The following is a 13,507-nucleotide window of genomic DNA, read 5'->3' as shown; positions in this document are numbered from 1 at the left end:
ATTTACAGAACACATCCACCAGAGTCTACAATCAGCAAAAATGAAGCCCTGGGCAGGCACTCCATCCCACGCTGCAGTGCCAGCGTTCGATTTCTGGCTCTGGCTCCTGACTGGAGCTTTTTCCCGTGCACACAGACCCTGGGAGACAACAGCGAGAGCTCAAGCACTTGGCTTCCTGCTACCCACGTGGAAGACCTGAACTGAGTCCTTGGCCCCTGGCTTTGCCTAGCCCGGTCCTGGCCATTTGGGACATTTGGGGAGTGAATCAGCAGATGGGAGCTCCATCTGTCTCTCTCTCTCTCTCCCTGTTTAAAACAAATTTTAAAAAGTTTTAAATATTTTTAAAAACTAAACGTCAGTTTCATAAAAAAAAATTAGAAAACTAAGTTTCTGGCAGAAGCAAGCAGTGGTACACTATGGGGCCCACTAAGAATAGGATAAAAATACCTATGACAGGGAAAGACGACATAGTAAACAAGAAGGCTCTAAAGCAAGACATATATTACCCCATTTTTAAAAAAGATTATATGTCTAAGTGTATTCATTGGTATATAGGAATTTCTGCTAAAATACACGTTAGAATATGAACAAATGGCTCACCTTTGAATGGTGGGATGACAAATTCTATCTGACAGTTTCATCTCCATCACGCTGCAGTAAGAACCTGCAGATCCACATGCGCACATCTCTGTCCTGCTCACGTCCACGGCGGCTGGCACCTGAACACCGCAGGCCCCTGTGACAGCAGGGAGGAGACGGGGAACAGCCACCGGCTCCTACAACCCAGGCCGGGAAGTCTCCCAGCCCCTTCAGGCAGGAGCATGGAATCCCCCCACGGGGTGCCAGGCGGCCACCCCAAGGGGTAGCAAATATTTTGTACCATTGTGTCGCCTACCCCATCCTATTATGACTTCAAGTTCTTTGGCAGAGAGTGGTGGGAGGAAAATGCAGCTCTCCCTGGCAGTAGATGGTCTCAAGGAGAGGAGGCCCGGGCCGTGCGGGTCTTCAACGCTACAGCCTCGCAGCAAGGGCCGAGTCCAGGGCACCCAGAACTAGAGAGAGGTCCCAGAAAGAGGTCAGGACTTTTGCCTCATTTAGGAGGCGGGCCAATTGGCCTGGACCCAGCAAAAGTGTCAAATAATGATGGAACAGAAAATTCTAGATCAAACAGAAAGTTCTGATGTCCAGAAGTGCTGTACCGCATCTGCTACTTACTTGAGAGACAGAGTTACAGACAGAGAGAGGGAGAGACAGAGAGAAATGTCTTCCACTCACTGGTCCACTCTGCAAACGGCCACAATGGCCGGAGCTAGGCAGATCTGAAGCCAGGAGCCAACAGCTTCTTCCGGGTCTCCCATGCAGGTGCAGGGGACCAAGCACTTGGGCCATCTTCCACTGCTCCCAGGCCATCAGCAGAGAGCTGGATCAGAAGAGGTACAGTTGGGAGATGAACTGGCGGCCATATAGAATATTGACGCTGCAGCTGGAGGCTTAGCCTACTACAGCACAGTGCTGGCCCCTGGTGGCTCCACTTTCTATCCAGCTCCGTGCTAATGCACCTGGGAAAGCAGTGGAAGATGGCCCAAGTGCCTGGATGAAGCTCCTGGCTCCTGGTTTCGGTCTGGCCCAGTATGCGCAGAGCAGAGTGAACCAGCAGATGGAAGATATCTCGGCCGGCACCGTGGCTCACTAGACTAATCCTCCGCCTTGCGGCGCCGGCACACCGGCTTCTAGTCCTGGTCGGGGCGCCAGATTCTGTCCCGGTTGCCCCTCTTCCAGGCCAGCTCTCTGCTGTGGCCAGGGAGTTCAGTGGAGGATGGCCCAAGTCCTTGGGCCCTGTACCCCATGGGAGACTAGGATAAGTACCTGGCTCCTGCCATTGGATCAGCGCGGTGCGCCGGCCGCAGCGCACCGGCTGTGGCGGCCATTGGAGGGTGAACCAACGGCAAAGGAAGACCTTTCTCTCTGTCTCTCTCTCTCATTGCCACTCTGTCAAAAAAATAATAATAAAATAAAAAGATCTCTCTCTACCTCTTTAAAAAAAAAAAAAAAAAAAACCACCAGGCCCCAGTACAGATGAGACCTCTTGGATGGATGAAGCCAGAAGAGCCAGGATGTGGAGAGAGGAGCCCCACCGCCCCTGTCATGTCCACAAAGCCACATTCCACAGTGCTCTGATCCCAGCCTCTGGGGATGGAAGATGGGAGGTGACAGTAAGAAAGTTCCCAAATCCACCTGAGCCACTTAGGGAGCACAGAACTCCTGGGCTCCCCCTCCTGGATATTCTGACTCCTCTGCGGACAGTGGGTGGGACCAGGCAGAGTCACAGGTGATTCACGCCACCCCAGCCAGGACTGGCTCCCGGTCAGCCCCTCCGCACAGGCCTCCAGAAGGGAGGGCCCGGACATCTCAGGTGGCACGAGCTCTGGCAGCTGGGAGAAACCTGAGTGGGTGCAGGTTATCTGATGGCACCTGCTCTGGCCCCACGCTCACTTCTTGAATATCAAGATCAGGGGAAGGCTCAGGAAGAGGCTCCCCAGGGAGCAAATGTCACCCTGCAACCTGCGCCGGGCTCCCCAGGGCACCTGGGGCAAGGAGGTGGTAAGAAAAATGAACCCCCCCCTTTCCTTTCCTGCTCCCAGCCCCTCGGAACCAAGCGTGCCCCACCCTGGAGCCTGCCTGTACACCTTGGTTGGCAACCCTGGAAGGTATCACTTGCCACATCTCTGATGTGCTGCTGAGCTCCTCAAGGGCTGGGGTGTGTCTTATTCCCCTCCCTATGCCCGGCACAGGGCCTGGCACATGATTAGCGCCTGCTGAATACTTTATGAATACAGGAGAGGCAGTCACACTTACCACGTTACATGGGGTCAAAGAAGGACTCATGTTCACACCCACTGGGCACAAGGGAAACGCACGTGCTCCCCAGAGAGGAGGGGCCGCCCCTCCTTAATGACCCAGTGGGAGGTCAGGCTCAGCAGGCCTCCAATTGCAAAGGAGCTAGTATCCTTCGACATGATACAGTACGAACGCCCCAGAGCCTGTCCCAGAGCCTGTCCGCGGCAAAGCTAACGCCTTTCTCTCTCTCTCATGCACACATCCCACACGCAATTTCCAGGGGTAGAACATCTCCAAAAAAAAGCGAAGTTTTTTATTTACTTATTTATTTTTAGGGATTGGAGGCCAGTTAAACACGGAAGGCATGAGCGAGTCAGACATGAACATTTTTGCAACTCTCAGTGTGTGAATTGATTTTGGCAAAGATCACTGATGAATGTTAAAAATCGCTGGGCAAATGACTGTGGGGGAACAGGATGCTCAAGGGGTCTCCAGAGTCTCTGACCACGGAGGATGATCTGCCTGACCGCGGAGAAAACACGCCTCCGTACGACAGACAGACAGACCGTGCACCCCTTCGCAAGAAAACACGCCTCTGTACAACAGACCACGAACCCCTTTCCGGTGAATCAAGTGATGAAAATGAGCCTGGGGGCTGAACTGCAAAGTCATCAGGCTAAAAAGACTTACCCCAAATCTAATCATTAGCAAATGCCCACATACACCCAGAGTGTAGGCAAGACGTCTCAGGGTGAACGGCCTCCAGCAGTTTAGTAATGACCCCGCTCCTACCTTAGATCCCATCCTGCTTAAAAGACCCAGCGGGGGCCAGCGCCACAGCTAATAAGCTAATCCTCCACCTTGCGGCGCCGGCACACTGGGTTCTAGTCCCAGTTGGGGCGCCGGATTCTGTCCCGGTTGCCCCTCTTCCAGGCCAGCTCTCTGCTGTGACCCGGGAGTGCAGTGGAGGATGGCCCAAGTGCTTGGGCCCTGCACCCCATGGGAGACCAGGAGAAGCACCTGGCTCCTGCCATCGGATCAGCGCGGTGCGCCAGCAGCGGCGCACCAGCCGTGGCGGCCATTGGAGGGTGAACCAACAGCAAAAAGGAAGACCTTTCTCTCTGTCTCTCTCTCTCACTATCCACTTTGCCTGTCAAAAAAAAAAAAAAAAAAAAAAAAAACCAGCAGGACTTAAGTTTTCTGGACTCTGCAGCTGTCTCAGCAGCCCCCTCCCCCACCACGACCCGGCAGTGAGGTCGGCTGTTAACTCCCTGCAGAAAGAATCCCAAAGTCCATTCACGCGTTGGTACTGCAAAGGTCCACAGTCGCTGTGGGGGAAGGGCGATTCCCAGCCCCGGACCACACGCTGGCCTGCGGGTCCCCAGATGCTGGTGGGATGCGGGATGCCAGCTCCCAGCTCAGAAATCACCTCGCTGTCCACCACAGCCCTCAGGGAGGCCAGGGCCAGGCAATTAGTACCCAGAACGGAGACAGCACCTGGTAGCGGAGAAGCCCTGAGGGCCCGCCTGGCCTGGCCTAGGATGCGGGAACATCTGGCACGCGGGAGTCTCTCCGATGCCAGGCTTCTTGGAGTTGAGGCAGGAGGGTGAGCAGCAGAGAGTCCAGCACTGCCAGACCCTCCCAAGAGCACCGCAGACCCCTGGAAAACCAAGAGGCCCGGATGCAACTGCTTCATCTTACCAGGTTCTGCCCGACCCTGCACCCGACCAAGCCCGACACCCCAGGCCCCTTCTCACCAGTCTTCCCCACACCTCCCACCCCACCCGGGGTCTGCAGATCCGCCCCCAGCGCACCTGTGATCCAACAGCAACAGGCCCTGCTCCTGTAGCTCCTTCACCTCCTCGCTCGCTCCAAACACAGCCCCCAACGTCAGCTGGGGCTCGAACTGCTGCCAGTGCTGGCGGAAGCAAGAGGGCCAGCAGTGTGGAGCTGGCCGGGCTGCTCTGGGCCACGTGGCTGGGCGAGGTACAGGGGTGAGGGAGGGGCTGCTCCAGCCTGGGGCTCCCATGAACACCAACAGCAGGTCCGTGGGCCAGCGGGGGAGCAAGCACCTTCCTACCCGTTCCACGTGCGGGCTGAAGCCCCCTTGCGGCCAAGCCGGGTCTCCCTCTGCCCCTCCCCCTTCTGCCAGTCTGGGCTTGGCCAGTTCTCGCCAGAGCTTTAGGCCCTTGACTCCAGCCAGGGCAGCAATGAGTCAGATCGATCACAATCCACCTACCTGAGGTTTTAGCGCTGCCCAAAGACATTTGAAAAGCCATTATCCCAGGGGTGGGGAACCTTTTTTCTGCCAAGGGTCCATTTGGATCTTTTATAACATCTTTTGCAGGCCAAACACAAGTGCCAACTTAAAAATGAGCCTGCATCGACTTACAAGTCCTCCCTGCAGTCGCCTTGGCAGGCCAAATGCCACCGCGGGCCTAATATGGACTGCATGTAGCCTGGACCTTCCCCACCCCCGACCCCCTCATATAGCTGGGCAGAGGCTCAGAGGGGTGGCACTAGAGTGGGGACTAGAACCCAGGTCTCTGCAGCCCCAGTTGAGGGTTCTAACCATCATACCACACTGCCCACTGCTTCTGCATAGCAGGCCTTGGCTAGCCAGGGCCCAGCCCCCAGCTGCCAATCCCAGAGGAAGGGGAGGGGTGTGTGTATGGAGGGGGCAGGACAGAGATCGAGAAACTGATTCTGCAAGAGTTGGGAGGAAGGGGCATTGTGGTGAACCCCATCCCTTACCTGGTGGGTGATCCCCACGTCCGTGCGAAGCCCCATGGCCAACACTTCCTCCAGCCTGAAAGGAAATTCAAGGAGAAACCTTGGAGACGTCTGAGGCCTCTCCCAGCCTTCAAGCCCTGGGCTGGGGCACAGCGGGGTGGGCGAGGCAGAAAGTAACAAGGCACATGTGGTTCTGGGGACCCGGGGCAAAGAGCCCATGCCCTTAGATGCTCACAGCTCTAGCTCGCCCAGCGGGGTGCGCTTCCGGGTGCCGTGTCCGAACTGCATCACCTCCTTCATCCAGGCATCAGGCTCCAGCGTCTGGATTCGGGCCTCCCGGGTGTGGCCTCCAGCGCCCTGGGGCACGAATCGTCCATGGGCCCCTGACAACATCAACAACCAGCGCATATCACCAGCAGCCAACACCGGTGCTTACTGGATTTAAAGCCGAGGGTCTCAAAGTGTAGTGCCTGCAGTACCAACACCTAACAATCTAGAAACGCAAATGCTTGGGTCTTGCTCCAGCCCTGTCCAATCAGAGGCAGGGCCCAGCAGTCTGGGTTGCTTTTCTTTTCACACAGTGTATTTATTTATTTAAAAGGCAGATCAATAAAGAGAGGGAAAGAAGAGGGAAAGAGAGAAACACTTCCACTCTGCTGGTTCACTCCCTGAATGGTCACAACAGCTAGGGTTAGGCTAGGCTAAAGCCAGGAGCCCAGGATTCTACCCAGCTCTCCCAGGAGGGCGGCAGGGACCCAAGCACTTGGACCATTTTCCACTGCTTTCCCAGGTGCATCAGCAGGGAGCTGGATCAGCAGTGGAAGAGCTGGGTCTTGAACCGGCGCTCATATGGGACGCCGGCATCGCAGCCAGCGGCTTAACCCCCTGTGCCACAACTCTGGCCCCCATAGTTTGGGTTTTAATAAGCCCTCCAGGGGACTCTGATTGAGAACCATGATGTCAAGCCCCTTAAAACATACACTGAACACTTAACATGAGAGGAATCGGAGGCCTGGACAGGTGACTGAGTGGCCAGGCTCACACACAGGCGCGACCTTTCTCTCTGAGTCACCCCTTCTGTGGCTCACAGGGAACTCACCAGGCCCAACGCCAAGGTACTGACCGCACTGCCAGTAAGTCCAATTATGGGTACTGAGCGCCCCCTGTGGGCAGAGAGGGAACAGTCAGTGCAGAGGGGAGAGGGAGGACTCCACTACTGCTTAGACAAGTGCACCTGGTTAAACCCACCAGCACCTCAGGTCTGAGCACCCTGTCAGGACCCTTCTCTGCAGAGGGTCACGAGGCCTTGGGCCCACCCCTACCTCTTTCTTTCTTCTGCCTGCCCATTCCCCACATCCGCCACCAGCCCCAGGACTCACATTGCGAGCGAAGTTGGAGACCTCGTACTGGCGGAAGCCCGCATCCCGGAGCACGGCCCGACCCTCCTGGTACATCTCGGCTGCCAGCTCAGGGTCAGGGGCAGGGAGGGTGCCCTGCTGCACCTGGGCAAAGAGGGCGGTACCCCGCTCCAGGGACAGCTGGTAGAGGGAGACATGGTCGTCACAGCGCCGTAGCAATTCCCGCAGCTGCCCCAGCCACGGCCGCACCTGCTGCGCAGGCAGCCCCAGCATGAGGTCCACGGACACGCGGCCAGGGAAGAGGCGGCGGGCCTCCGCCAGCGTCCGCAGAGCATCACTGGCTGAGTGTGTCCGCCCCAGCAGCCGGAGCTCAGCGTCGTCCAGGGACTAGGGAGAAAGGGTCAGGTGTAACCAAACTGGCCGGCTCCAAGGGGACTGCGAGGGGATCTGCAGGGAGCTGCAAGGTGAGAGGGTGGCCGTCAAGCCAGCACCAAGAGCTACCAGCCACTGAAGGGCCTCCATAGGCTGCCCACGTTTCATTTCATCCTTAAAAACCGCTGATCACTGGCTCCATTTTACAGATAGGAAAACTGAGGTTTGGAGATGTTACGTAACCAAAACCATACCACCACAAAGTCAGAGCTAGAATTCGGGACGGCCCAACTCCAAGGCCAATAGTCTTTTCTTGCTGTCCTTTCTAGTTTGAAATCATCCAAGCCTATAGAAAAGCTGAAAGGAAAGCATGTCGGTTCACAGCACTTGGCCACATCTCCTTTGCATCTATACTATCATCCTGAATCACTTGAAAGTAAGCTACAGATCAAAGGTGTTCTCAATTGGCATGGTTTACTGCAGGTAGGTAAGGGCTACGTGTGGCTATTTAAATTTAAACCAAACTGGGGGCTGGCATCACAACCCAGCATGCTAAGCCACCCCTTGCGATGCTGGCATCCTTTATCAGAACACTGGTTCGGGTCCTGGCTGCTCTGTTTCTGCTTCAGCTCCCTGCTAATGTGCCTGGGAAATCAGCAGAAGATGGCCCAAATGCTCGGGTCCCTATCACCCACGTGGAAGACCTGGGTAGAGTTCCAGGCTCCTGGCTTCGGTCTGGCCCGCCCTGGCCATCTGGGGAGAGAAGCAGTGGATGGGAAGGTCTCTTTCTTTCTCCTCTCCCTAACCCCTCTCTCTCTGTTGCTCTTTCGAATAAATGAAAATAAACCTTTAAAAGTAAATAAATGACCTTCACTTTCAATGAGCACCTTTCCAGGGCTCACGGGCATGTGCTAGACAGCTCCGATACAGCCATCGTGGCCCTCAACCCTGATATTCTGACGTGTGCACCTGCTAAGAACAAGGACACTGCCTGACACGGCCCTGATCCAATGACGACAGGGACCAGGAAATGTCACACGGATACAACACCCTGACCTAACGCAGTACATTCAAAGGAGGCCCCGTGTCCCCGCAACACCACCTCCCAGGCCAGCCAGCGCTCACACTGCCTTCCGCCCTCACCACCTCCCGAGTCCCCGTCAGTCACTCTGCAGTCCCAGCCCTTCCTTGTCTTTCGTGATGCTGACTTTGTGAAGAGTGGCAGCCGGATGTGCCGGCTATCAGCCGTACACCTTTTGGGCAAGAACACTTTGGCTTGGGTATTGGAAAGGGGGGGGCATACTGGATAGGGAAATACAAGGGGTCACCCTGAGAGGAACGGGGTTCTCCCTACTCCAGGGCGTTCGGGAGCTGGGTCTCAGCCCCGACTCTGGCTTCTCCAGTCACAGGGAATGACTCTCAGCTCCCCCCAAGCAAGGTGATTTTTTTTTTTTTTTTTGACAGCCAGAGTGGACAGTGAGAGAGAGTGAGAGAGAGAGAGAGAAAGGTCTTCCTTTGCCGTTGGTTCACCCTCCAATGGCCGCCACGGCCGGCGTGCTGCGGCCGGCGCACCGCGCTGATCCGATGGCAGGAGCCAGGAGCCAGGTGCTTTTCCTGGTCTCCCATGGGGTGCAGGGCCCAAGCACCTGGGCCATCCTCCACTGCACTCCCTGGCCATAGCAGAGAGCTGGCCTGGAAGAGGGGCAACCGGGACAGAATCCGGCGCCCCGACCAGGACTAGAACCCGGTGTGCCGGCGCTGCAGGCGGAGGATTAAGCCTAGTGAGCCGCGGCGCCGGCCAGCAAGGTGATCTTTCACAGCCGGCATCTCTCTCTCCCACATCCTCTCTGCTAGTGAGCTCCTCCTCCTCATCCGAACGTCACCTCCTCGGGAAAGGCTTCCGTGATGCCACCAGAATGAGCTGCCCTGCAGGCTGTATTCTGAAAGCCTTTTGCGGAGCCTTCCCTGGACTGCAACGCCTGCCTCCCCCTCGTCTCTAATCCTGTAGCACCTACCACGGGCCAGCACTGAAGTGGGTGCCTGGCATACACACAGGCCTGTCTGACGCCCGGCCACGGGGCCAAAGGACCAGGATGGCTGCCCGCAACTCCGCAGGTGCAAAAGCGTCCCCCCAGGGCCCACTGGCACCCAGAAGGAGCTCCATGTTTGCCCAATGAGTGGATGCCAAGAGAGAGGACTGCAGGGCAGGTCCGACTGCACTGGAACGAGAGGGTGACGCGGGTTACCTGGAGGCCGATGGACAACCTGTTGACCCCCGCTGCCCCGAAGGCTGCCAGCCTGGAGCTGGCGGCCGAAGTGGGATTAGCTTCCAAGGTGACTTCCGAGTCCACAGGCAGGTAGGCAGCCTGTGCCACCGCCTCCAGGACGGCTGCCACCGTGTGGGGACTGGCCAGACTGGGGGTTCCTCCACCGAAGAACACGGACTCCACACTGCAGGACGAGGTTGGGGTTCATGAGAGTTGGGGTGCTCTCTGGGACGCCTGCCCCCCCACCCAAGTCACCCGGGGTTCCCGTACCCACCGCCGCACCCCGCTGAAGCGCAGCAGCGTCCGCGCCTCGGTCTCCAGGCACCTGCGCACGGCCACCTCCTCCACGCCGCCGGGGAGGTACTTGTTGAAGTTGCAGTAACTGCAGCGCTTCTCGCAGTACGGCCACTGCGGGCAGGGTGAGTGAGGGGCGGGGTGTGAGTGCGGGGAGTCCACCGCGTATTCCCACCCCTGTCGGCGGTCCGTCCGCAGGGGCTCGGCCAGCGAACCCACACAGCTCTCCCCGGGCGGGCGGCACGCGAGGGGGTGCGCCCACCTGGACGCAAGAACACCAAGGCTCGGGAAGGAAGGCATTTCGGCAGCGTGACCCGGCTGCCGCGTTATCACAGACGTAAAAGTCTCCGGACCGAGACGCGGCCCTGCCGGGGCTCCAGGTGCCACCCCCGACCTTGCTGGCCGGCCGGGGAACACAGCAGGTGCGTTTGTCTCGCGCGGAGCCGCCTCCCGTGCTCCTGCCCGCCGCGGGGCCCCGCCAGCCCCGCCCCCGCACTCACGTGCACGTAAAGCGCAGCGCGCGCGCTCGCCGGCTCAGGACGCGGGGAACCTCTCGCGCCGTCCACGCGCTGGCGCCTCTGGGCTGCTCTCGCTGCTGCCGCCGCCCAGCCGCGCGCCCGGGCGCCAGGCAGCGCCATGCCTCCCAGCGCGGCGTGGGGCAGGGACCCGTGCAGAGACGCAGGGTGCGCAGAGGCGGGCGGGCTGCCCGGGAGGAAGGAAGCCGGGCTGCATGACCGCGGACCGCATGCGCCCCATCGCGCCGACGGCCTGGGTCCCGGGGCTGCGGCGCCACCTGCTGGACATGGGTGCCCTGGCCGCCGCCGCTGCCGCCGGCTTGACCTCTGCCAAGGTCGCGGGGCGGGCCGCTGGCCTGTCTGGCTTCCCGTGCTGGGGCGAGTTCCCCGACCCATCCAGGCGCTCTTAGCTCGTTCAGTCAGTTCCTTCACATTTTATGTGCCTGGCTCAGAGCTGGGCCCTGGGGACAACTACGTGCTGAAGACCAGGTCGCTGTACGACAGGAGGGAACAAACCAGGACGGGGAACACAGTAATTCACTATTCAGTAATGGGAGGACTGACCCTTGGGAGACCTGCGGGAGGGACAGTGCCAGAGAGAACTGACTTGGCCAGGAGAGTCGTGTTCCATCTCCTGGGGGGGGGGGGGGGTCACCCTGGGCACCTGGGGCTGGACATGCTGGGGGTGGGCATTTGGTGCAGATTGGGACGCCTGGGTTCCTGAGTTTGAATCCCAGCTCCAGCTTCCTGCTGGTGCACACCCTGGGGGGCAGCGGGCCACTCGTTAGAAGACCAGGATTGAATTCCAAGCCCCTGGCTTCAGTCTGGCCCAGCCATGGCTGGTTGCAGGCATTTGGGGAGTGAACCGGCGGTTGGAAGATCTCGCTGTCTCTCTCTGCCTTTCAATTCAATAAATGAACTGAATGTTTAAAGATGGTGTCTGCAGGGGACACAGGGTGCAGGCACCTGGGAGAGTATCCAATGAAGTGGAAAGATTATGAACCTACAGTCACAACAGAGAGTGTGACACCTGTTCTCCCGGTTGGCCTTGGGCTATGCCAGGTCTCCACCCCTTTTGTAGCTTGTAGAGCTCACTCCAGATAAGGAGGGCCTGGCCCGAACACTCTGGGCTTCGTTCCAGTCTCTCTTAGAAACAGGATGTCCCTTAATGCCTTAGCCCAACATGTCACACAAGCCACGGTATGAATCAGGATAGGCTGATTTCTAGGGTCCCTCAGCTGCTGCATGTGCACAGGTGACACTCCCTCTGTCCCAGGCAGCTTTCCTGGGCCTCGGGGACAAGCTCGAAATCCTTGCTGCTTCTCTGTAAGAAACCCACTTCACTTTTTAAAAAAGGTTTCTTTATTTGAAAAGCAGAGAGAGAGCTTCCATTATTGGCTTCTCTCCCCAAATGGCCGCAATTGCCAGGGCTGAGCCAGGCTGAAGCCAGGAGCCAGCAGCTCCACCTGATTCTCCCCCATGGGTGGCAGGAACTCAAGTACTTGAGCCACCCTGCGCTGCCTTCCCAGGAGCATTAGTAGGAAGCTGGACAGGCATCAGAGTAGCTGGGACGGGAACCAGCATTGTAATATGGGCGGCAGGATTCTCATCCTAGTCGTGTGACCTGGGCAAACCCCGGACCCTCCTGAGTTTCGGTGTCATCATTTGTGAAGTGGGCCCACCTAGAGGATGCTCCACATGTTCATTTTTTTTTTTTTTTATAGGCAGAGTGGACAGTGAGAGAAAGAGACAGAGAGAAAGGTCTTCCTTTGCCGTTGGTTCACCCTCCAATGGCCAGCATGCTGCGGCTGGCACACCGCGCTGATCCGATGGCAGGAGCCAGGTACTTATCCTGGTCTCCCATGGGGTGCAGGGCCCAAGTACTTGGGCCATCCTCCACTGCACTCCCTGGCCACAGAAGAGAGCTGGCCTGGAAGAGGAGCAACTGGGACAGAATCCGGCGCCCCGATCCACATGTTCATTTCTTACAGCTAAAGAGGAGGCGGGGGCAGGAGCGTTGCAGGCAGGAGGAAAGTTTCCGTCTCCGGGAACTGGGGACCTATGTGTCTTCTGGAACCCAGCTGGGTTTTATTTCTTGGGTCAAGTGACAGCCTGTTTCACCTGGCCCTGCCCATCAGGGAAGCCCCAGGTTAATTAAAAGCAAACAAATAAAAATTAGGTTGGGAGGGGAGGACAGGAAATGGAGGGATGATGGGTAGAGTGTGGGGGTGTTTAAAAGTGACTTTGGGACAGGTGTTTGGCGTCCCACATGGGTGCTGCTTCTGTTCCACTTCCAATCTAGCTCCTTGCTAATGCGCCTGGGAGGGCAACATGTGTGCTTGGGCCCCTGACGCACATGTAGAAGACTTGAGGGGATTTCCTGGCTCCTGGCTCTGGCCTGGCCCCAAGCCCCAGCCCCAGCCCCAACCCACTGCAGCCACCTGGGGCGTGATGTAGCAGATGGGAGATCTCTCTCTCTCTCCTCTTCTCTCTCTCTAACTCTGCCTTTCAAATAAATAAATGAATCTTAAAAGAAAGAAAAATGGTGCCTGGTTCCATATTGGAGTGCTTGGATTTGCTTACTGGGTCTGGCTCTGGGTCCTGCTTGAGAGGCACCAGGTAGTGGTTCAAGTAGTTGGTTTCTTGCCACACACATTGGAGACCAGGGTTGAATTCCTGCCTGCTAGCTTCAGTTGGCGTGGACCAGTGGACGAGAGTTCTATTTCTCTCTCTCTGCCTCTCAAATAAATCTAAAAATACTTTTTAATTGACTTTGGTGCTGGTTACACACATCTATGAACATACTCAAGTCCATTGAACTGTGCACTTTAAATGGGTGGACTGGATGAATTATAGCTCAGTGAAGCGCTTACTGAAAAAGAATACTTCTTGCTGGACAGATGAACAATGTGAGAAAGAATTAAAGCCTAAAAAAACCAAAAACACTGGGTTGGTATCTCAAAGGGGTGAGCTGAGGGCGAGATTAGTAGGTAGCAAAGCACCAGCACCCCCTTGCCGGGGAAGAGGTGTGACGGTGCCAGCTGCCCCTGGCCTCTTCCTTTCTCCAGTGCACAGCTTCTGCCAAGACAGCCAGAGCGACAGCACAGCACACAGCAAGGGACCCGCCAAA

General features: G+C 57.3%; 1 protein-coding gene across 2 annotated transcripts; it reads right to left on the bottom strand.

Moving 5' to 3' along the window:
- Positions 1 to 3,286: 3,286 nt before the first annotated feature.
- RSAD1 (radical S-adenosyl methionine domain containing 1) lies at positions 3,287 to 10,619 on the bottom strand. Of its 2 annotated transcripts, none has more exons than XR_007911506.2 (9): positions 10,363 to 10,619; positions 9,843 to 9,976; positions 9,548 to 9,752; positions 6,951 to 7,316; positions 6,671 to 6,734; positions 5,807 to 5,954; positions 5,593 to 5,647; positions 4,653 to 4,815; positions 3,287 to 4,498 (listed from the first exon to the last, which is right to left on the bottom strand). XR_007911506.2 is itself a non-coding variant. In XM_008271300.4 (9 exons), exons 1-9 carry the CDS (start codon positions 10,498 to 10,500, stop codon positions 4,375 to 4,377), a joined length of 1,338 nt encoding a protein of 445 aa, XP_008269522.2. In that variant the 5' UTR covers positions 10,501 to 10,615; the 3' UTR covers positions 3,287 to 4,374. The 2 variants fall into 2 exon arrangements, 1 of the variants encoding a protein (XP_008269522.2); XM_008271300.4 differs by having other exon boundaries at positions 4,653 to 4,756; positions 10,363 to 10,615.
- Between the last annotated feature and the right edge of the window lie 2,888 nt (positions 10,620 to 13,507).

The sequence above is a fragment of the Oryctolagus cuniculus genome, chromosome 17 (genome assembly GCF_964237555.1).
Source record: "Oryctolagus cuniculus chromosome 17, mOryCun1.1, whole genome shotgun sequence".
NCBI lineage: Eukaryota > Metazoa > Chordata > Mammalia > Lagomorpha > Leporidae > Oryctolagus > Oryctolagus cuniculus.
Note: the sequence above shows the minus strand (reverse complement) of the source record. Positions and strands in the feature narration are given on the sequence as shown.